General features: G+C 38.2%; 1 protein-coding gene across 5 annotated transcripts in view; it reads left to right on the top strand.

Moving 5' to 3' along the window:
• trim33 (tripartite motif containing 33) overlaps positions 1-24365 on the top strand; it is a 39212-nt gene that overhangs the window by 12256 nt on the left and 2591 nt on the right. The window contains exons 5-21 of one of the 5 annotated variants that reach the window (XR_015777566.1): positions 190-306; positions 595-709; positions 2014-2160; positions 3447-3564; positions 4401-4687; positions 8700-8894; positions 11642-11698; positions 11960-12160; positions 12627-12759; positions 13129-13192; positions 14155-14308; positions 15893-16302; positions 16982-17093; positions 17175-17249; positions 18356-18508; positions 19631-19743; positions 21869-21919. Coding sequence is in view for 4 of the 5 variants with exons in the window: in XM_088082568.1 (XP_087938694.1) it covers positions 190-306; positions 595-709; positions 2014-2160; positions 3447-3564; positions 4401-4687; positions 8700-8894; positions 11642-11698; positions 11960-12160; positions 12627-12759; positions 13129-13192; positions 14155-14308; positions 15893-16302; positions 16982-17093; positions 17175-17249; positions 18356-18508; positions 21869-21919 (2389 nt within the window). In the remaining variant the exon portion in view is untranslated. The remainder of the gene's footprint in view (positions 1-189; positions 307-594; positions 710-2013; positions 2161-3446; positions 3565-4400; positions 4688-8699; positions 8895-11641; positions 11699-11959; positions 12161-12626; positions 12760-13128; positions 13193-14154; positions 14309-15892; positions 16303-16981; positions 17094-17174; positions 17250-18355; positions 18509-19630; positions 19744-21868; positions 21920-24365) is intronic. The other 4 variants (XM_088082569.1, XM_088082568.1, XM_088082570.1 and 1 more) reach the window with 4 other exon arrangements.

Below are 24365 nucleotides of genomic sequence, written 5' to 3'. Positions count from 1 at the left end.
TGGAAGCATACAACTGTGAGGCAGTGGTGCTAGTTTCGTTTGAAACCAGACTTATTTTTTCTGCCCCATTTCTTTTTTTTGTTTTGTTTTATTTAACCCAGTTAGTAGTGGTTATTTATTAAAATCACGGTAATTTGGTTCATTCAGAGTTGTTGGTAACTAAAGGAGTGTTACCCCCTCTAATTACAGGTACCAGTTCTTGGAGGAGGCTTTCCAGAACCACAAAGGCCTCATTGAGACCAGTGTTGCCAAACTACAGGAAAAGAAGAACTTTGTCCATTACTCTGTCTCTCAGTTGCAAAGCAGGTGCGAGTTTTTCATCAACACGATGACATGTTTTGGTTACCTGCTGTCTCTTGTATGTGATCTTGTGTATATTTGTGTATACTGTCTTATGGCAGGACCCCAGGAAGATGAGTTGCTACCCTGGTATCAACTAATGGGGATCCTTTTAAACAAATAAATAAACGAATAAACACCACAGCCAGTGCTGCCCATTGACATAGTTACTGCATGTTAATACACACAGGGATGGGCTGCATTCGGCATTCTTTATGCAACTAGGTCTCTAAATGAAGCGTTTTTTTCACCCAGGTTAAAAGAACTGAATGAGACACATCGGAAGGTGGAGCACGAGATCAAAATCGCAGTATTTACTCTTATTAATGAGATCAACAAGAAGGGCAAGTCTCTGCTGCAGCAGTTGGAGGTAAGATAATATTAAGGAAGTTAGTTAGGCTTAGAACTACAGAAGGTACTGTAGATTCAGTTAGAAAAGATTAGTATATGTTCTGTTGTGCATTTGAATCAGTTGGTTTTTTATGCATTGATGTTGGCTCATTCTGTGCCTATTGAGTCAATTTCACTGCACTGAAAGACACATATTTCAGGTTAATTACACCATATATTGTACAGCTTGTGTAGTTTGTGTCAAAACTCTAGCCTGCATCTATCTGCCCATAAAAATATGAGACATCCAACAGCACTAAGGTTTCAGCGGATCCTTAAAAAGTCTTAAAAGGTATTGAAATCATTCATCCTAAAATAAGGCCTTAAGTAGTATAACATTTTTTGACGTTGCAATGTAAAATCTCAAAATAATTGATAACATCTTTTTTGTTAAGTAATTAAATCAATACCTTTTCTTAAACTCACCATGATGGAAATCAAAGCTGTGGAATCTCACATGAAGATTAAGAAACACAAAATCATCCACATAACAGGCCAGAAATGCCAGAAAATTTCCACTTCTGTCAATATACCAAAAGATACCTTTATGATAATATAATATGTTCAATGTCTTCTTTGTATTCTACTCTAAAAAGGGTTTAAAAATTTTTTAAAAAAGCAAACTTAATAATCAAACTTTTTCACATGACAAAAAAGTCATGTTTTATGTTACAATAAAGAGTTGGACAAAAAAAATTATCCTTCTTCAATTTTGGTTATTAGAAAATTGGTCTTAAACTTAATTCTGAGTGGCACTAAAAAAGACTTAAAAAGTTGTAAATCTACTTTGCCTGAAGCTGCAGGAACCCCAAACAACAACATTTCTCACACACCATATCATTTAATTTCGATATTGATTACAGCTTGATATTTTGATGAATTCTCTGTACAAATACCATGTGTTGTCAAACACAAGGAATTTTAAAGTTCCTCTTTTTCATGCCTACTTCTCTATAAGAGCCTTGCAGTGACTTTTTCCCCTTCATGTCTTCATGTACTTCTATCATTAAATACAGTTTGTTATATGCTATGACTTAACTGCTTCCCCATGAGCTGTGCACTAATTTATTTAATTGTTTTTGCTGCATTCTATTATCGACTGCTGTAATAACCCAAGCTCCCCTCGGGAATCATTAAATTTTAATTTAATCAAATCTCATTATCTAATCCATCTCTATGCATATGCTAACATTTTTGTAATAGCTTGGAACATTCATTTGTCTAGGGTGTTCTGGTTCTTTCAGTAGCTGTCCTTTAATCAGAATAATCTCACTTTCTGTCCAGAATGTGACCAAAGAACGCAGTTTGAGGCTTGTGTCTCAGCATAAGGATACCACCCACATGGCCCAACAGATCCACCATGTGCTCAACTTCTGCCACTGGGCCATCACTACCGGTAGCAGCACGGCGCTGCTCTACAGCAAGAGGCTGGTAGGTTTCTCATGAGCCCCAGATGTTCAGCAGTATAAGAGATGAAAGTGGAAGTGCTCTCCAAACAAAACTATTGCATCACAGACAACATGGCTGGTGTGTTATCACAGAAGAGCATTGTACTTGGCCTTAGTTGGATCCCAAATTGTTGCTGTACATGAGAAGAATTCTTCCTCTTTTGGTGTTAAAATCAAGTTTTGAGATGCATCTGCTACCAACGTAACTTTTGGTGTTGTCTTTACTATATATATCACAGGAATGAACAGCAATAAATGTAGGATCATAGGTATTACATTGGAATTTATATGCCTTTGTGCTAGCAATAGCCGTGGCTGAAGGCTTTATGGGCTCTGGTTGTCCGTTCGTCAGTTCCAGTGTTATGGATACAATATCTCAAGAATGCCTTGGGGAAATTTCTTCACATTTGGCACAAATGTCCACTTGGACTCAACATTGAACTGATTAGAATTTGGTTGTCAAAGGTCAAGGTCACTGTGACATCATGTGTCTCATTCTTGTGTATTTGATATCTGAAGAATGCCTCAAGGGAATTTCTTCAGATTTGGCACAAGCATCCTCTTGGACTTGAGGATGAACTGACTGTGACCTCACAAAACATGTGTTTGATTCATATGCTAATTATGACAAACATTCACACAAATATTAAATGGAACAAAGAGTGAAGTGATGACATTTTATATCTAAAAGGTCAAAAGTCAACTTCACTGTGACATCAGCATCATAACTCAGGAACAGAGGGGAAGACATTTGATCAAATAGGAAGTGTGTGTGTGTGTGTGTGTGTGTGTGTGTGAGTGTGAGAGTGTGTGAGAGAGAGAGAGAGAGAGAGAGAGAGAGAGAGAGAGAAGCATCCATGTTTTCACATATATGGATGTAAGCTGTAAGTGCAACTTGACTGGTTCGTTAAGGCACACAACCGCAAGTTTTCTAGGCCCCGGATATCTGTTTTTAAGCAGCAGTCTAAAAACAGACATTTTTTGGAATGCATTTCTGGATCAGCTCTTTCTTGATGGATGAAGTTGCAGAAGCGGCTTTTTTCCCACAATATGTGGATGAAAATCTTTTTAGCCTCAAACAACGGATGCTTGTGCCATGTGGATTGGACTACTTACCACAAGACAGTCAGTGAATAAGATAATTGAGATAACTTTATTGTAGGCTGGTGGAGTGATAGTCCTAAAGGGTACATTGACAAATGGGCTGTTTGTTGCTCCGATAAAGCCAAGCCCGCTAACAGAAGAACGTTATTTTCTGTGTGTTTGTAGATCCTGTTCCAGCTTCGCCAGCTCTTCAAGGCCAGATTGGAGCCAGCGCCCCAGGCCAACGGAGTTGTGCGCTTCTTCTGTGACCCTACCTTCTGGGCCAAAAATGTGGTTAATCTAGGTGAAAGAGGCAGCAGTATTATAAATATCCCTCATCAGTCAATATTTCTCTGTTTTATGTATTGAATTTAAATTTCTTTTTGATTTATTCTAATCAAGATTAGAAAAACACAGTCATAATTTGCCACTGCAGTGTGCTTCAACATATATTTTTTGGTCCTTCCATGCTTCTTTCTGCATGATAAATCATGCTGTCCAGAGCATGTGCATGTCTTTACATTGTCAATGTTCCCGTGGATCCTTAAATAGTGTTAAAAGGCATCTAATTAATCTAAAAATGGGGCCTTAAGTGGTATTGAAATGACTTTAAATAATCTCACAAATGTCTTAAAATTCTCAGACATTGGAAGTAGGATTTTTTTATGTTACATTTTAAAATATCAAAATAATTGGTAACATCTGTTTTTTGGTAGAACAGTTTCATAAATTCATCTTCTTAAACTTGTCATGATGGGAATTCAAGCTGTTGAATCTCACCTGCAGAGTTAGAAACACAGAATTGCTAAAAAAAAACTGACTAAAAATACCAGATATTTCCTGCATCTGTTGGTAAACTAAATAGATAATATAATATGTTCATTGTCCTCCATGTATTCCACTCTGAAAAGGACTGTTTTTGTAAACATTTGACCTAGATAATCTAACTTTTTCACTGGACAAAAACGTCATTTTTAATGTTACATTAAACATTGGGCGAAATAAAACTGTCCTTTAATTCCAGTTATTAGAAATTTGGTCTTAAACTTAAATTCGAGTGACATTAAAAAAGCCTTAAATATTACTTGGCTTAAGCTGCAGGAACCCTGCTAACTGTTATCTCTCTTCTTTTTAATGTAGGTAATTTGGTAATCGAAAAGCCGCCACCACCTGCACAGCCACCTGGTGTGATGGTAGGAGGACCCCCCATTTCTCCAGGCCAAGGTCACCACGGGAAACACCCGGGACAGATCAACCTGGCTCAGCTCCGGCTGCAGCACATGCAGCAGGCGGCATACGCACAGCAGAAGCAGCAGCAGCAACAACAGCAGCAGCACCAGCAGCAGATCCAGCAACAGATGCGAATCGCCTCCCAGATGTCTCAGCAGCATGCCAGACAGGCCGGCCCACCCATGGCTCAGCAGCAGGTACGGAAAAACATTCAGCAGTCAAGGTACTGTTAATACAGTGAAAAAACTACTCCAATCGATCACCCTAGTAACTCCCAAAAATATTAGGAGCATACTTCAACATTTTATTCTCGGTGCTCCGACAATTTTTAAATTCATTTTTTATTCCAGTATTATGTCTCTCCAGACCTCTGAGAGCTTTACCAGATGGTGTTCTGTCTATACAGGATTAGGAATGTTTAAAAAGGACCAGTCTGAGAGGATTTGGTGACAAACTTTTGTGAGTCTTAATCCTAGATGATCATATCTGTGCATCTCAACAAATTTCAATATCGTGGAAAAGTTTAGTGTTTTCCATCAGTTATTCAAGAAAGTGAAAATGTAATATACTCTAGATTCATCACATGTAAACTTTAAATTTTGATGATTATGACCTACAGCCAGAAAAATGTGAAAAAGCATGTTTCAAAATATTAGAATATTTCCTTGTATCATTTAAAAAATGATTTACAAAACAGAAATGTCCAACTTCTGAAAGGCATGTTCATTTATACACTCAATAGTTGGTCTGGGCTCCTTTACTAAGAATTCCTGCATCAATACGGCGTGGCATGGAGGCAATCAACCTGTGGCAATGTTCAGGTGTTATTGAAGCCCAGGTTCAGCTGGTCTGTATTTTTGGGTAGGTTGTCGCTCATCTTTCTCTTACCCCAAATCCCCATAGAAAATATATGGGGTTTCAGGTCAGGCGAGTTGGCTGGCCAATCAACCACACTAATATCATGGTCAGCAAAACATTTGGAAGTAGTTTTTGCACTGTGGGCAGGCACCAAGTCCTGCTGGAAAAGAACATGGCATCTCAATAAAGCTTGTCAGCAGATGGAAGCATGAAGTGCTCTAAAATCTCTTGGTAGAAAGCTGCATTGATTTTGGACTTGATAAAACACAGTGGAGCAACATGGCACCCCAAATCATCACCGACTGCGGAAACTTCACACCGGACACCTGGATTCTGTGCCTCTCCACTCTTCCTCCACACTCTAGGACCTTGACTTCTAAATGAAATGCAAACTTTACTATAATCTGTAAAGAGGACTTTGGTCACTGAGCAACAGTCTAGTTCTTCTTTTCCTTGCCCCAGATAAGACGCCTCTGATGTTGTCTCAGAGCGGCTAGACATTAAGAATGCGACTGTTATAGCCCCTTTCCCGAAGACGTCAGGAAATGTGCATGGTGGCTATTGATGCACCGACACCAGCCTCAGTCCACTCCCTGCGAGAGGGGGGATCGAGTAAACTTTTAGCCTGCAAGCTGCTAAACTGAACAGGCTACTTTTCTGTAATGGTGAGTTATTGGCCATAGGCAGCAAGTCACCTAGTGTGCATGTTATTATGATTAAGTGTTGTGCTTAGGAAAGTTATTTTGCCCATTGTGCTACAGTTATTTCTCTGGAGATATTTTAGACCCAACATTTTCACTCTGAAGAACCTGTCAAGTGTGCAGAAGTGTCAGAATATCCCTCAAACCTAAGCCACTCAGTGACCACAAATACAGTGTATCAGATTTCTATAGAATTTGGACCTTCTTTCTTTTTTGAGCCACTCAAGCCACTGCTTTTACACAACTTCTTCAGCAATCACTGGCTGATTGGAGGGGACAAAAATAATGCTTCCGAGTCAATTGTGGGGTGGAGGTGGGGGTGGGGTGCTTTGGATTATACGCAGTAAGTTGCCATATGCGATTTGAAGTACGTATATATATATATATATATATATATATATATATATATATATATATATATATATATATATATATACTGTATCTAAGGAAGATCAAGTTTATCATCAGTGTTTTAAATGGGTTCTTTCTCTGCCTTCTGTCTTCGTTATGAGACTTAAAAGACCAGAATAGCATTTTTCAGGTCTAATTATGAATGTCCTGCTTAATAAACTGTAGTGAAGGGCTGGGGGTGATTTAGCAACATAATTGGCATCGTTGATAATGGAAATCCGCCATTTGAAAAACATGGGTAGGCGCATAGCAATACAGTAAGCTCCACCTAGTCAAAGCATGGATTCCATCAGAGAAAGCTTCAGCTAAAATGACTCATCACAGCAGCACAACTGCTATGTATGGACACTTGAAGTGAAGCGACACAACAGCTCCGCCCTGTTTACTTTTTCACCCCACCCAAGTTTGATTTATCAGGATTATCAAGACATGAAACGCATTTCTGTTGGCAGCAGTCACTCAAACTCTCTGCACCACTGCTAACATTACGCCATGTATCATTGAATGTTAATATTAGGCCTTTCTTTATTTTACATTTACTCTGACTGCCATGTATGATTGAGAAAACACCTTAAACTGAAATTGCAGACAATTCGTACAGTCTGTAACTGTTGTTACAGTCGGTATATTGTTTCAGCTATGTTCATTGCCCCACACTGAGCAGGAATACATGTCCCAGTAATTATCTCAACAGTCAAATAACTGTGTATTACTCCAGTGAGTAAATACATTCATGTCACCAACATTTAAAGTTTTAAAACAAGTACTCATGGGAAGATACTAATTCTCCCATTCAGGGAAACGGTTAAAAAGTGGTTAGACAGGTTATATAGTGAATAGATGAATGTGTGTCACAGCAATCCTTTTTAGTTTGAGGTCCAGTATTTTTCTGATTAAGCATCTGATAAATAGGGCCTTTTATAATAATTTTTGTTGTTATTTATATTATAACAGCCATGATGTAGAACTGAGACTAATTTCAACATATGCCACTATTATTGTTTTTAAGAGAAGATAATTGAATAAAATTAATAAGACAAGATTTTGATATTTATTTTTAGGTAGATTACTAATTATATTAATTAAAATGATAAATGAATTGATAAATGAGTCATTAGATTAATTGACTTATCAAAACAATAATCGTTTATTAATCAAGAAAAAAATAATCAATTGATGCAGCGTTACTTTAGCAGTCCATTATTTTCCAAAGCATGTGATTTTTGGTTGAAAATAATCTTGCAGATACTTTAAACTTGACTGAGATTGACAGTAAACATAGCATCACCTTTATTTCTATTTTGTGTTGTTGTACACTGTGCAAAAAAATTTGACATTGGTCCAGTATTGAGAAAGAGCTGCGGGCCAGCAGCGGTGTAACAGGCTGCAGTGAGATCCCTGCAGGCAGTTGAGCATCGTCAGTGTACGCTCACTGACAGACTGAGATTATTTTCTGTTTCTGACAGTATTATAGGAAGGATCCCTACGATAGTAGATCTTTGTTAAAGAGTAAAATCCTTTTTGTTTATATTAGAAAAAGACCTAAAATTAAATCGCTGTACCCACCAGACACATTCATATAAACAGTAATTTAGGTGTAGATAGAGGCACTATATTTTCACATCTAACTTTCAAATTAAGGGTTTATTTCAACCAAACCAGTGTGGATGATTTTTGGAACGGTGGAAAGATGAACTAAAACGGCTGTTGTGAGTTTTATTTTGCTTCTGTGTGTTTAATAATAATGTGAGCCTGTCAGTGGCAAAGACAAACACTTTTAGTGTACATATTTGACGATGCACACTTGCCTTTAGGGATTACGTTGCAGCTTGTTTGGCGCTTTTAGCTACAGCCCTCTCACTCAATACTGATTTTAAAAATGCTGCTCACATTAGTCACTCAGACTTAAAAACATGGGGATATAGGCTCTAGGTTGAACAATGCAGAAGTTACCCTTTAATTTATCTAATCAAAAATGCATAATTTAGTGTTGTTGAATAAGTCATCAGTGAATCACTGGATAAATGTTTGAAGTGATGAATTGATAATTCAAGTCTTTAGTTTTTGTTTTCAATAAAATTACTCATCATGTCAGCAGCATTAATTATATGTTTTGTTCCTATAATTGCACGACCCTGAAAATCACATCACAGAATCACTGTTCGCCCAATTTGCCATGGTTGTGTTTATGCAATGACCTGATTTTCACATAGTCTCTGTATATGTATGATTTCGACAGCCCCCAAGGCTCATCAGTATGCAGCAGCTACCGAGAGGGCCTGGGGGTATGAACGGAGGGCCAGGTCCCACGATGTACCCTTCCTCCCACCATATGCGTCTCGCGGGTCCGCCCCAGGGCCGAATGCCGACGGCTCAGCCGAGACATAATGGACAGCAGTATCCCACCATGATGCAGCCTCAGCTCCAGAGACAGGTCAGTGCAAACACACTGTGGTTTCACTGTATGGAAATAGATACACATATGGAGTTTGAGGATTTAACAGAATACTTTTTTTGGATTTTACATGTGATTTTGTTTTTTTGTCTAACACATCTGTTGCTGTAAATGTTGAACAAATTGAAGTGGGTGTACTAATGTGCAAATGTGCTGAAGATTGATTAACCCAAAAAGGCTTGTCTGAAGCAGCCTAAAAACTTGCCTGCATAAGCAATACACAGTGTCTGCAGTATTATGTTTGTTATGTTTGTATTATGTTTCCTATCTAATGCAAAAGAATAGAATAATGATAATTTGGTAATACTAACGGTTATTGAAGTACGGTTTCATTTTACTTTTTTGCACTTAGTCTGTAGAAATTTAGAGTCAGCCAGGCTCCAACAAATACATCTAGTTTTTCTTGTTTGTGGGTTTAATTGTGGTTCTTTTTTTGAGTTTTATCTAGAATAAGGTTTGTTATTGAGGCCAGTACATAGTTTGTCCACCAGAGAGCACTAACATGTTTTTATTCTCAAGTGTCCCACTCATTTACACCTATAATGTGCATAATTTGGTCACAGTTGTATACATAACAAATTTGACATTATAAACAAAACGATTTTATAATCTAGTTTATAATCTGAGTTTGTTGGGAAAAAAAACAAGAACATATGGCTTTGTTGTTATATGGATATTAAAAAAACTCTGATAACTATCTCATACGGAAGCCCTAAGCAGCCATACATTCATGCATTTTGTTCCTTCCGTTTCCTCGAGATAACGGGATAATTTTCTTGAGATTACGAAACTGTGTTTCCCAAGCTAACAACAAATTTAATTTGAGATCTCAAGATAACAAAACACTGTCGTAGATGTAAGCTAGTCATTGAAAGAATTTATTTGAAACATCATACAGTGTAGCAATGTCAGAGGAGCAGGAGAATATCGACCGCTGCATTATGTGGGGTGGGGGAGGGCCGTGGTGGCAGTTTGTGTCCAGTTTTGACAAATTCAGTGAGAGGAGCAGGCTGATGCGTATCGTGAGGTCCTGAGCCATCAAGTTAGCTGTTGTAACGTGAACATAAGCACAACAAAGCATGAAAGCACAAAACAAACGGCCTATCTACACTAGTGTCCAGGGCATCCATCAGTCAGCATGGCATGACATTTAACGTGTGACAGAAATCTCAGGCCTATCGCATTTAACTTATCTTGAGATCTCAAATTCATTATGTTGTTATTTCGAGAAAACACTGTTTCATTATCTCGAGATCCCAAATTAATCATGTTGTTATCTCGAGAAAACACAGTTTCATTATCCTGAGATCTCAAATTAATTATGTCTTTTCTTGGGGAAAGCACTGCTTTGTTATCTCGAGATCTCAAGAAAATGATCCCAGTGTTTCAGGAAAAAGGAGGAAAAAATGTATAAAAGTATGGCCGCTTAGGGCTTTCATACTGTCAAATCTTTACATGGTTCTGCTTAAAAAGAAGGCTGGTAGCACTGTTATCAATCTTAACTTTCTCATTTGTTGAGCTCAGAGCTGTCAATATTAAATAGAACCATTTATTCAAATTAAAATTGTGTCTGACTTACTTTTTTATGTTTGAAAATGCATTATTACTGACCAAATGAAATAGAAGACTGTTGACAGTGACAGGTTACCACTGTGATAACATAGAAATTTAATGTGAAATCAGGCTTTGCATTTTTATTTGCAGTGGCTTTTATTCAGCCAGGCATGTAGGAGCCAAAAGAAAACATTGACAGGAAAAAAACAAGCTTCACACTCCCTTTACCTTAGCAGACATATCTCATCCTTGATCAGGCAGATGTTGTCTCTCCCTGCTAGTTTGATGGGTAACCACACAGATTCCACGAAACAAGCAAGGGAGAACGCAGCCGTTATTCAAATGAATATGCAAACTGCTGAGTCTATGCTTAGATATTAACGCAATTCAGATAACAAATTTAAAAACAAAAGTTCAGTTTGCATTCGTGGAGTTTTCTTTTACAGTTTTATTTGCCAAAACACACTGTGTGTGTCCTTGAGCTTCAGCAAATGTAATGAGTGTTTAAAACTTTCCTTCCTCATAAAACATTTGCAAAGATGATTTTTGAAGGAATTTCAGTCCAATGTTGTTAATACCCATATTTACTAGCTTGCAGTCTTCTTTCCTGCCTCTGTTGTTGCATCATAGCACATCTTGGTTATCAGTGGAACAGGGTGATACCGTTGTTAGAAGTGTGTGTATCACATCACCTGTGTGTTTGCATGAGAAACAACACAGGGAGCCACTTATAGAAAAAGAGCTCCAAAGAGCTACAAAAGGTCTAAAACTCCGAAGAGAACCTTTTTAAGCAGCATATTGTCTAATTTGAAAATTAAAAAATCACAGTCCATTAATTTCACGTTCAGTTTAAATACAATTATGGCAGGGTAATACTTGGGAGTGCACTGAAAACTATTTGAATGTAGATTTTTGTGATTAATAGTGCATTATCAAACACGGAAATGAAAAGTTTTGTGTTTGCAAATATAATTAATGTTTTGTAGAAGGGTGCCCATGTACTGTGTCCACATTTAGTCCTGCTTCGCACAACAGTACTAATGTATATGTAAATAAAAGCTGATGATTTGATCAAATCAAACATGTGCAGTAAGGAAATGTACATTTACTGCCTGCATGTAAGACTAGGTAAGAACCTCCACTATATCCAGCCCCTTTTTCTTTGTGTCCAGATGTCTATAGAATCTGAGATGAGCCACCAAAGGTTTCGTTTCTTACTACAATCAGGGGTTTGGCACCTTTTTCTACTTTGTCGTTTGTGTGTCTTGTGCAGCATGTGTTGTCACACAAATGCATGATCATGCAACCATGTTGTTTTTATAACTTTTTTTTGTTTGTTATAAATTCAGTGAATGACCTGTGTCATTGTTACTGTCGTCTTTTCTTTCTTCCCTTCCCTTTTTATTTCTCCTTTCCTGTCATTGTCCTTCCTCCCATTCTTCCTACGATCTTCTTTTCTTCAATCCCTCCCTCTCTCTTTTTCTGTGCAGCATTCTAACCCAGGCCATGCAGGCCCTTTCCCGGTGGCATCCCTCCATAATGCCAACCCCACAAGTCCCACCAGTGCCAGTATGGCCGGGGCCCATGCTCACCGCGGCCCCGCTAGCCCCATCATAGGTCCCATCGAGCTCATCCCCTCCGTCACCAATCCTGAGAACCTGCCCTGCTTACCTGAGATCCCGCCCATTCAGGTATGCGCTTTCTAATCAAGTATTTGTGGTTTATAAAGGATCGGTAGCATTTTCTTTTTTTTAACCACTGCTTGTTGATTTTTGTCAGCAAAATTAATTAAAAAATGTAATATATCAACAGTTCTTGCAATGAAGAAAACTTCACATGCATAGTGAAAAAATGATTAAAAATAAATTAAATATTTTTGAGATGTTCTAATTATGAAAGAATAAAAACCAAAACATAAAGTAAAAATTTGAATTTCTGTATATGTAAAGTTCGCCGGGAAAGTTATAGAGAAGCACGACTACAAAGTCAAATGTGTTGTATGAGTAGACACAAAATTAAACACAAAATGCTCAGGTATTTATCTGTTGACTGGTGATATTTTCCCATGTTGAAAATCAAATGTAGTTCTTTTACAAAAGCCTATTAACTTCTCGAGTAACTTGATTCTCTCTTTTTCCTGCCACTGTACTTTTCTAGCTGGAGGATGCAGGTTCCAGCAACCTTGGGCACCTCCTGTCTCGCTACATCACAGCCAGCACGCAGCATCACCTCGGCTCAGTGGACATGAACCCCTCACCTGGACTGTCCACACACTCACCTGGATCTTCAGGTACCCACATGTTCACATCTAACACAGCTTCCTGTTTATCTTTTAGTTGCTGTCTTCTAAAGTTGTTCTAATGACATTCATGATACAGTCAGACTTTAAGGATTCAGAAGTAGAGCCTAATGTCACAAATAGCAGCCATTGGCTCGAGCTGTAAAATAATGCTAAATTAAAGAAATGTGACTTTTTACACTTATGTTATTTACTAGATTAACAGAAGCAATTAAATAAAATAATCCTGCATCACATTTTTAGATTCTGAGTATATTTTTATCTTGGAGAAGTGAAATTAAACTTTCATGTACCTGTACAACAACAAGAGATTACTGCTGCTTCATCATCACCTGTTTCCTGTCTCATTTCTGTCTGCAGGTCTGTCGAATGCCCACACACCAGCACGACCTTCAAGCAACTCCAGCACAGGCAGCAGAGGCAGGTAAGAAGATAAAGGTGTTTTAGTGGCAAAACACCCTGTTATTATTTTTTAAAAATATGTACACGCCAAAGTCCAGGTTAACCGATTCATGAATTAACTACAGACTCAATCAAGCTTTTAATTCTAGCAGTGAGTCACACACTGCTAAAAAGAATTAGTCAGTGTGACATGATCAGAATAAGCAAATATTCAGCAGCGAGCAATACAGATGGGACTGCAGATGCTCAGGCAGGAGCCAGTATTCTAACAGCTGGGGGGTGATGCTGTCATGCCAACTGACCTCATCTGTGTTTTCTGCTTAAACCAAGCCCCCAGACACAGTGCCAGCCGTTGAAGCCAATTTGACATAGTGACCAAACCGTGGAATTAAAACTTCAAGGTTTGTCACGGGATGCTATAGGGCCTAAAAATACTTTTTTCCCAGACTTACATTGTGAAAGAGATGTCTGTAAATCAGTGGATGATTTTTTTAGGAGCATCAACTTCCCAGTACAAACTCTTGAATAGCCCTTTTTTAAAAATCATGATGCCCTTAAAGCCCAGACACACCAAACCGACTAAAGAGAACTAGTGGCGACAGCCCACTGCTGTGTTGCCTCACGTTGCTTTATCTTGGCCAAAAATTTGCACATGAACACACCAAAATGACACCTGACCATCACGTACTTTCTGGGAAACCGTAAGCCTTTCTTGACACTAGTCAGCCAGTTAGCACATCAACAACACAATCCAATGTTGAAAGAACAAAGCATATTTACTGTGTGCCAGGGAACATCTTTCCTGCTAAAGAGCTCAACTGAAGCTGAAAGAAAAACAGTCTCATCTAATGCAGCAAGTTTGTTTTGAATAGAATAGAAAAAACAGAATGCCTTTTGTTATTGTACAGAGAGTATACAACGATAATGTCACACCCTCTTCACCTTTTAGCCATTTGTTTACTTTCATTTTTGTGTGTGTGTAAGCTGTAGCTCTGCAGGGAGGGCAGGGCCAGGAGGTGGAGCTGCAACAGAGCAGGTGAGGGTGAAGCAGGAGCCCGGTACAGACGACAGCTACAGCTGTCCAGCTTCTTCTCTGAAGACTGAGCGCGGCACGGATGCCGGGAGGAGTGCCTGCATGGTATGAATACTGTTCTTCATACATTAGCTTTAAAACGTCTGAATGAAAATGCGTCAACGAGTATAAATTCAACTTAAAAGGATTACATGCAAAAAAAATTGTTTTATATTTGTCCTTACCCAAAACAGACAAATGTTCATCATCAAATAGACAAAAAAAGTGAGTGCCTGATGACTTGTAACACTGAATAAATGGGCTTAGAACAATAACATCTTCTAACATTGATTGGCATAAATTGAGGTTAGTATTACTTTTCCATGATTTTTTTTTCTCTTTTATTTATTTATGTACAATTCATTGAGACCAGTGAGATGTTAATTGATTTTCGGAGGATGCCCTGCCTTCCTGCACCTTATGTGATCAACAGAGAGTCTGTGGCAGAAGTGCGGCAGAACAAGTATCTGGGCACTGTCATAGATGACAAGTTGAATTTTGATGCAAACACTAATGGCAAGTCTGTTATTTCTTTCACCATTTTCTGTTGGTTTTGTAATTTTAGCTGTAAAAACAAGTTTGAAAAAGTGGTCAAGTTGTTCTGCAGATCACTGGTGTCACTTTTAATAACCTCCAGCATCTGTAAGAAGAGAGGGTCACGTCTAAAGCTTGGTCGATTGTCTCAGACTCTCAGTGTCCCCTCCATCCTTCAAATGCTTCCATCAGGGCGGAGGTTTAGCCTCCCTAAATGCAGCACAGAGCGTTGCAGATCTGCCTTTTTCCTGTGTGCTATTGCTCATCTTAACAAGCTTTGACCCTTAATGTCCATAATTTACCCCTGACAGTGTGGTATACTGGGTACTATTGTGTGTTATTGACTTGTACTGTCTGTTTTGTTATACTTATAAATTCCATCTGTATTAAAGTTTTACCTTACCTCAGGGACATTAAATTTTTACCTTACCGTAATTTCACTCTGCACCATGCATGACTTTTGCATGAGGATTTCTAACAGAATCCATCGATCTTTGCCTCTGCACTGTATTATTATTTAACTGACACAGAAAACTGGGAAGATCAGGAGGAAGATGGAAGAAGGGAATCCAGTTTAGGCAAAGTTGGATATAGTTAAAAGATTAAACATGTGCCATAGCTGATGAAATAAGTGAGGAAACAAACTTTGCCCCATGTATAATTTCTTCTCGGGCTACTTACAGACAGCATTGTGAGATATGTCTGAAAATAAAGCCTCATTCACACTGCACATAAAATCTGTGTTTTTAATGCAATGAGAATGTGTACAATTGGCACACACCTGGATCAAATGACTCTGCAGTAGACACAGGTTTTTATTGCATCCAGCTCCGATGCTTCGATGGGAACACAACATTCAGGTGAACGCATAAATTTCGGCTCCCTAACTTGCAAGATGCACACACACACAAAAGCTGACAGAAAGGCAGACTTGTGTGATGCAGCGGTGGGTTCACTGGCAGTGGGAATGCATTTGATCACCTATATTTAGCAGGTTTGAAAAACCTGCGCGTATGTACTAATCTTGTTGGGAAAGGTATATCGGGTATATGACATTTATTCAGAATCATACTGTCTTAAAACAGTCTAGTGTTTCTGTGTGTGCTTTACTTCCAGATGAGCAGTCCAGAGAACAGCCCTCATCCTGTGCTGGGAGTCGTATCTGCCGGCCAAGACGCTCTCAAGGCTTTAGGTGAGCGCATCAAAACGGAACCCCAATCTGAGACGGCCTGCTCTGGACTAAATGGCTCCAGTGCAGCCACCTCCTCTTCCTCCACTACGACCTGCACTACCTCATTATCATCCGCCGCAGGCGCTCCACTCACTAATGGAAACTTAGGCAAGGAGACAGAGACCAAAGAGGTTGGGGCCTCAGCTGGAACCGTCACCTCTGGTGGGAAAGAGGACGATCCTAATGAGGACTGGTGTGCTGTTTGTATCAACGGTGGCGACCTGCTGTGCTGTGACCGCTGCCCCAAAGTGTTCCACATGAAATGCCACGTGCCCACTATTAGAATCTTCCCAACGTGAGTGATCAGTGCACTTGGTGTTTTTGGTGGTGTATTTTTATAACTGCTGCTGTTGCACATTGTCAGTCTAAACCTAATGGCTGAGTTCCCCACTCTGTATTATTCTGAATGTTTTGGATCTTCTCAAAACATTTTGTTCTGGTTGCTGTTAACCATGTGAAAACTGGAGCAAGTTCTGGATTCAGATTCCCTCAATAAGTGCTTAAATCTTCTTACCCTGAGCAAACTGGTTGAAACAAACTGGTGAAAACATGAGGGACAAGGCATAGCTACTTTGCAAGAAATGTCCTGCAAATTGCAAGAAATGAGTACATTCAGAAAATATATATTTTTTAAAGCTAGGGGAAATTGTACATTTAACTATATTTTAATCATGTATTTAAAATTATTTTACAGAGTTATAATTTCTAATCATAATTTTTTCTTCTGTACCTTGTTTGAGATCATTTTTAGGGAATTTTATAGTAGCCTAACTGTTGGTTTTTGGGTTTTTTTTCCACTAATTTTGTGCTTTTTTTTGTGGGGGGCTGTATTGCTAATTGTCTTAATTTCATGTCTTTGAGAGAAATCAAGCCAATTCGCTCTGGTTTCAAACGGTTAACTGATCATGCAGTTGGAAGGTGATGTAAACATAATGTCATCTCTGTGTAAACTTTTTTTCTTTTTTTTGTCACAGGGGGGATTTTCTCTGCACATTTTGCCGGAGTCTATCTAACCCTGAGATAGAGTACTGTGACGACAGCAAGAAAATCAAAGGAGTCCAGGGCCTGAATCCAGAGGACCAAAGGGTCAGTACAGCCACCACATCCTCACAGGCCTCCCAATATTTAGAGCATGGCAGCTAATACTCTTTCTTCTTCTCTCTGCAGAAATGTGAACGCCTCCTACTGCACATCTTCTGTCATGAGCTCAGCGTGGGCTTCAGGGAACCTGTTCCTAGCTCAGTAAGTGGTTCACACAGACAAGTTCAGCCAGTTCCACTGAAACCCGAGGAATTGAGGTTGATTTCCTTTGAAAACATGGCCAAAAAGACACTGTGCAACTTTGTAAGCGATGTCCCACGAATTGCAAGAAATTAGGGAAAAGATTACTCTAAAATTACCTGAGAATTAGCTTCCCATAGATCCTGAAAAAGTCTTAAAGGCATTGAATCCATCAGTCTAAAAATAAAGCCTTAATTGGCATTAAGATGTCTTAAATCAATCTTTCAAAAGTCTTAGAAATGCTTGGACATTGACATCAGTTTTAGGAATCTTTTTTTTTTTCTGACATTGTATTGAAAAAGCTCAACGTAAAAGGTAACTTATAAAAAAATAAAAAAAAAATTATTTACTGAATGCCTCTTGCATTAACATCGCCTTATATTCATGACTTATGTGACAACAAATATTTGAAAAATAAAATCAAATCCCCTCCTAACCTTAACTAATTTATGTCAGTACATGCATGTACATGTACATGTTTTTTTCCTTCACTATTGGCTTTTTTAAAAATGGTCTTATGTTTGATTCCAAGTGGCATTAAAAAATCTTAAAAAGTAAAAATCCTGCTTGCCGTAAGCTGTGGGAACCCTGCTTGGAACTGCTAAGGCCATCCCTTGTCTTATTCCTGATATTCTGTCCCAAAATAAGTGGATCCAAGAAACTGCCACAGCCACCACGCTGGGCTGACAAAAAAGGCATTTGCTTTCAAACCTGACAGGACATTTTAGATTTTTTTTTGTGGGAGTAACTCACTTTTTTTGCACTGATGTTTCTCTTTGACCCTCTGCGTCTAGTTAGACTGAAAAAGAGCCTCAGCTTAAAACATTTCATTTGACAACAATGCTACAACAAGACATTGAATCCCTCATAAACCCTTTGCCTTTCTGGCACTTAATTCTCCTGTCATAAGTCTTCCCATGGCACCTCAGAGCTATTTAGTTTTATGCCTAAAGTGATGTTATGCCATCGGTTGTGCTACTAGCTAATTATGTCAAAAAAACCCAAACCAAATCCCCCTAAATCTAAACCTCTGTTTTACTTTCTTTCCTCCTCCTCTGTTCAACCAGGTGCCGAACTACTACAAGATTATTAAGCAGCCCATGGACCTGAAGAAGGTGAAGAAGAGGTTGCAGTTGCGGAGTTCCCAGTATTACCAGTCCATCCAGGAATTTGTGTCCGATATGCGCCTGGTCTTCAAAAACTGTGCAGAGTACAATGAGGTGAGCGGCATGAGTCTTGGCCTTGCTTTGGGGAATGGCATCTGCTCGTGTGTGTGCATGCAGAAAAGGGTTAGACTGATATGAGTTGAAGTTTAAATTACCACCAGCTAATTATAAGAGCTTGGATTGAATCATTTGACCATTTTCAGGCCAAAAAATAGTAACGTAGTCGACCTTTAAACCTTTTAAACCTGAGCAAAATGGTTTGATTTCTTTCAAAAACATGGGTAGAGGGCAATGAGCAACTTAACTACACATGGTCGAAATAGTAGCAATACAAAAAACGTTGTCCAAAACTCAAAAAAAAGAAACGCCATAGTACAGTATGTCGTCCAATAATCATAAAAAAATTAATAATGTAATATGTCATCCAGAAATCATTAAAAAATGTCATAGTATAGTAATTTATCCAAAAATAATTAAATTAAAATTAAATATATAATTATCATGATTTTAATTATAGTTTTCTGGATTTTTTTTCTGGATAATTTTCGAATAATTCTCCCCGCTTTTTAAAACAAATTTTCTGGGCAAATTTTCTTTCATCACCTTTTACTAATTTCTTACAATTTGTGGGAACTTTTTTGCCAGTTGGTCATTGCCTTTTGTCCTGTTTTAAAAGAAATCAAATCAATTTGCTCAGCTTTCAAGCACAAGAAAACTGATCAAACTGGGGTTTAAAGGGTTAAATGAATAATTCCTTTGCATAAAAAGATAAAGGATGAAATAATAGATTAAACAATTTATATGTCAGTGTTTGATATCATAGATCCCCTCAATATATTGGTCTAACCTTGAGTGAAGACTCTGGAAAAGGAATTGGAAAGCAGTGCTAAAGCCTGCAGTGTGTGTGTGTAGTTTTGTTCACCTACTAACACTGGCTGTTGGGGGTCGAGGTTGAGAGGCGTGATTGTGCTCCTTTTTTCACTGGCTGCAGGAGTACTGTCTGAACCCTGTTAACACTGTCTGCATCACAAGTTTGGTTTTTAATGGGTCACTGTGGTCACTTTCATATTCTAATGTGGGGGAATTGTTAATTTGAATGTATATTGGATGTGTTTTTTAAATTATTTGTTGTGAGTTTCAGCGTATGCTCTCATATGCCCTCTCTGTGTATAAAAGGTCCAGTCTTGCTTGATATGTCACCTAGAGGGATTCACTATGAAGCAATGTGTATTATATGATCATGTATTACACCTTCCAACCACGTGAGGGAGCTTCTATTTTATCAAGAAGTGAGTAATGTCTGGAACGACACACCAGACTACCTTGAGACATCACTTCATTTGGCAAATGTTGAATTCAACAGCTCTGAGCTGCAGGACAGCCTCACCACACACCTGATTTTATCATGTAACCACAATGAACAGCAAGTAGGGTTCTCACTTTAGAAGGATGATTATAATAGTCGATACATTTTGTACAATACGGTATGATATTCTTTATTGTCCCTGTAGAGAAGTTTGTCTTGGACTCTGCACAGTGCTGCACAGAGAATGCCTCCACAGTCTGGACTGTAACAATAAAAAACAATAGTCACATCATTACATTAAAAACACAAAAACATCATCAGATGTACCATTGCACATAATCCCAGTTGCACCTAACAGAATACTGTGCATACATTGAACATAACACATCTTGCACTCACCCAGTAATAAAAACACCATGATACTATAGCACACCGTTCCTCAGACAGCATTGTTTAAAAGTTTAACAGAGATAGGAATTGTATTCATTTTGTTTTGCATGACTGATTAATATAGGGAAAGACATTTCAACAGAAGGATAATTACTGTGATGTAGTTGGATTATAATAATTCATTTAGTGCATATTTTCTAAAATAATGATAGTAATATTAATTCCCAGCCCTACCACCCCAGGCAAAACTGTAAAGGTCTTAGATTTTCAAGATAGATTGAAGTTCGGAACCTGTGTACACAAAGCATAGATCCACAACAAAAATATAACATTGAGAAAAGTTTAGATGAACTATTATCAAGAAAATATAGAATATCAACTAAGAATAGCTGTCACTGGGACACCCAGTAGTTCAGCTGGTAGAGCGGGCGCCCAATGTCCGGATGCTACGTCCTCGCCGCAGCGGCTGCAGGTTCGATTCCGATACTGTCCTCTCAAATAAAGGCAAAAAAGCCCCCAAAAAAATCACCTTTAAAAACAAACAACCCCAAAAAAGAAAACAGCTGTCATGTTGAATGTCCAAGAAAAAGAAAATGTAAAGAAAAATCTACCTATAAACTCATTTCTAGACTTAAAAAAAAGGTACTTTTTAAAAGCTATCAGAAGTTATAATGGACTTCTCTGGAGAGCAGCAGTACTTAAAGCAGTGCTTAATTAAAGTCTTTGATGATGTTAATAGACCGAATGTGTTGGTTACAATAACTTCCAGCTAGAAACTGAGACTGTTATCTCAAAGCCACCAGACTCCATTGACAAAAACAATCATTTAGGACACAGGAGTTGCTGGTCTATTGTTGTCTCGAACAGCAGTAAAAAATTCCGCTTATAGTGTACACTTAAATTCAGTTTTTTTTCTTGGGGGGAGGGTAGGTCTTTTGGTGGCTTTAATACGTTTTTCTGTGGCTCCCATACATTGTTTAGCTTCTGTGCTATTAGATTTGGTTTATCAAAGACACCAGCAAAGCAACACAGTACATAAAATAAGGAAAGCAGAAACATCAGATAGGTCGGGCCACCTTGTTTAATTGCATATCTTTAAACATTACAGTTATGGCTGAAAACAACTACAGAAATTAAGAGATGTGCAGATTTCACACGTCTCCACAATTAAAATGAATTGCCAGTATACTAACAATACTTTGTGTAAAAATAAACTATTTTTAATCCGTAATAGTTACTTAATCAATGATTAATTCATTTCTGTAATTACACCAGTTGTAAAGACAACATTCTTGACACATACTATTAACATATTAAAACTAGAATAACAATTTTTTTTTACACAAAAGTGTTAAATAAAAATCAATGAAAAAACTGACATTTGTCTAAACAGGAACCGTCTGTTAAAAAATGAAATGCATTGTATATACCAGCATAGAGATGGTAGATTCGTCAACCACAGCTTAACTCTAATAATCACACATTCCTTGTACTTTCCTGTAGCCCATGTGACTAAATGAACCAAAGAGTGGAGACTTTACTTGCTGTTAATTTCTGCAGTAGCAACATTTTTTTTATGTCCACCTCTTTGACTGGAGCACAGTAGGCCATAAACAGACTTCTGCTCTGTTACTATCTAACCTGCCTGTGCTGTGAACTCTTTTCTTCCCCCCCTGCTGCTTCACTGTGTTTGTTGTAATGTTATTGCCCCTTTTTAGATGTCTCGAATAATCCAGGTTTATGATGAGGACAAACAGATTAATACGCAGGTAAGCCGTTTCAATCAGAGAACAGATGTCCTGTCTCCTCCCACTGAGGCTCCAAGAAATGTTTTTGCCCTTCATCTGAGAATCGACAATTCATGAGCAGCAGACATGGGCAGTCATACAGTTTCAAACTTCAGAAATTATGCAAATAAAGAAAGTGAAGTATATTTCTTTCCTTTATATCTTAATAAGAGGTAGTAAGAAGTGTGGTTGTTCACAAGGTGTTTATTTGCCGCCTGCTTCTAGTTTTAAATAGCAGTCCACTTCTGTATCTGGGTTCATTTGGTTTTAACACCTGATGTGAACCATACCCGAGTATACATGAACGGTACTCAAAACCACCTTTTTAAGTGGACTCAGTCACAGTTTGACGAACCGTACCCTGCTGCGGTACACTGTGTTAATGCTAATCAAACAAACCGGACTTTGGGGTCAAGTGCGCTCAGATCCGGGGCTGGGGTCCCTGATGTGAAAGCCTCCTAAAGATATCTCCATGTGGTACCTTTTGAAACCATCCATGTAAGGAGCAAGTATACTTTGTCAGAACTGCTTATTAGTAAGTTTCCGAAATACAATTCCTACACACACATGCGCCTTTTCAATGTGAGATTTGGGGTGGTCTTTGTCTGACCATTTCTGTAACTTTCTGAAAACTGATAATGCAACATTTGGATAAATGTAATGACTGGGCAGCTGTGGGTTGTAAGACAATACATTATATGAAACAAAACTCATAGGAACCGCTGTGAAACATAATGTGACAGTAATCTCACATACACTCATCTGCTCTTCACTTACATATTATTTCATTGTATATCATTTTTGTATTGTCTCTTTTAATGCATATAATTTCACTTTCACATGAATTTTCACTCTATAGGGTTAGTATAAAGAATATAGTATGTATGTAAGATGTGAATGAATGGTTGTCTTTTTATATTTTAAAGGCTGCATTACAGTAAATTATTTTCATTTACTCACTGAGTCATTATATCCACATTACTGATGATAATTCATCAGAAATCTCATAGTGAAAATATTTTGTGAAAGCAATAATAGCCAACCCTACAGCAACATCGCAATATCAATATCTAGGTATCTGATACAATATATTGTGATGTTTGATTTTGTGGATATCATCCAGCCCAAGTTATTTGAGAGTATATTGCTGAGTATATATGCACCTATGTATGCAATACATAAAATAACGACTTAACACCTGGTTGAAAAGCAGAGTTATGCTGCCCTCTAATTGAATTTTTAAGCCTTTTCTCCTTTGACCACACCCAGGTTCACTGGTAGTTGTGGTTGGGTGTGTTCAGAGGTGTACTCTGTTGAACCTGCTACTATTTGAACTTTACTTGAACTTCCTTGCAGCAAGGTGAAACCACAGGGGGGCAGCAAATTTTCAGGGTGTGCTAAGTTACTCTTTAATGTTAAAGAAAGGTGTACATAATACTGTATATGTAGAAGTGAAAATGTATGAATATGAGAGTGACCATGCATGTGTTTGAAAGTAAAGTATTTATATGTGTGAGTGAGAGTGCATGTGAGAGACCTACAAAAAATTTCAGGTCCCTCATAGTATTTGGCTCATTTTTGTTGTTTCTTTAAGCGAACGGCTGCACATGAGCATCAGTCCAGACTAGGGCTGCAACAACGATTCGATATAATCGATTATTAAATGTGTTGGCAACGAATAGAATTATTGATCCGTTGTGTTGCGTGATTATTACTCACCGTTTCTCTAGCGGCGCTTGTCAGGAGCATCTCCGCTGCATGTCAGCTGTAGCACATCTAGAGAAACGTTGGTTTGCCGATTTTTTACGCGACGGGCACGTTTGTCAGCAGAAATAGTCGCTGATGATGGTGTTTTGATTATTATATGGACTATATACTACCTTTTACTGCAGTTTAAAAGTCTCTCTGCACAAATACAAAGACGGCTGTTTGACTCCAACTTCCCTACTTACCTTTCAAAACAAAAGCCCTCTGACAGCGGGTCTCTGGACAGAATCCCACCAGTTGTTGATACAAGGAATTTTATTTTGAAACATTTACAGAAAAGTGTTGTCGGCTGTGCAGGAGCTGCCCGACTTCATAAATGAGTAGAATTTGTGCTTATAAATGTGAAAATACAGAAGTAATATCTGCGGGCCATGACTCAGCAGCAATGTTGCAACAACGCTGCATGTGTGAACATGACAAGCATGAAATGCGCTACAGCTCGGCAAGGCGGAAGTCAAACTGAACATACGTTGTTTTTTGTCGAAGTAAGGAAACGTAACAGAATGTTTTAACAGCTGTCAGCATTTAGTTTTTGAATTGTTTCATATTTGATTTTGTAGTTATTTATTATTTAATATTATTTTGACAGCACAGGGATGTTCGAGCAGCTGCCTGTTTATCCACTGCACTTTTTGCTGTGTTGTCAATGAAAATATGTTTT

This window comes from Plectropomus leopardus, chromosome 9 (genome assembly GCF_026936395.1).
Source record: "Plectropomus leopardus strain MGB_pleo_1.0 chromosome 9, ASM2693639v1, whole genome shotgun sequence".
Lineage (NCBI taxonomy): Eukaryota > Metazoa > Chordata > Actinopteri > Perciformes > Serranidae > Plectropomus > Plectropomus leopardus.
This window is presented reverse-complemented; position numbering and strand designations above follow the sequence as displayed.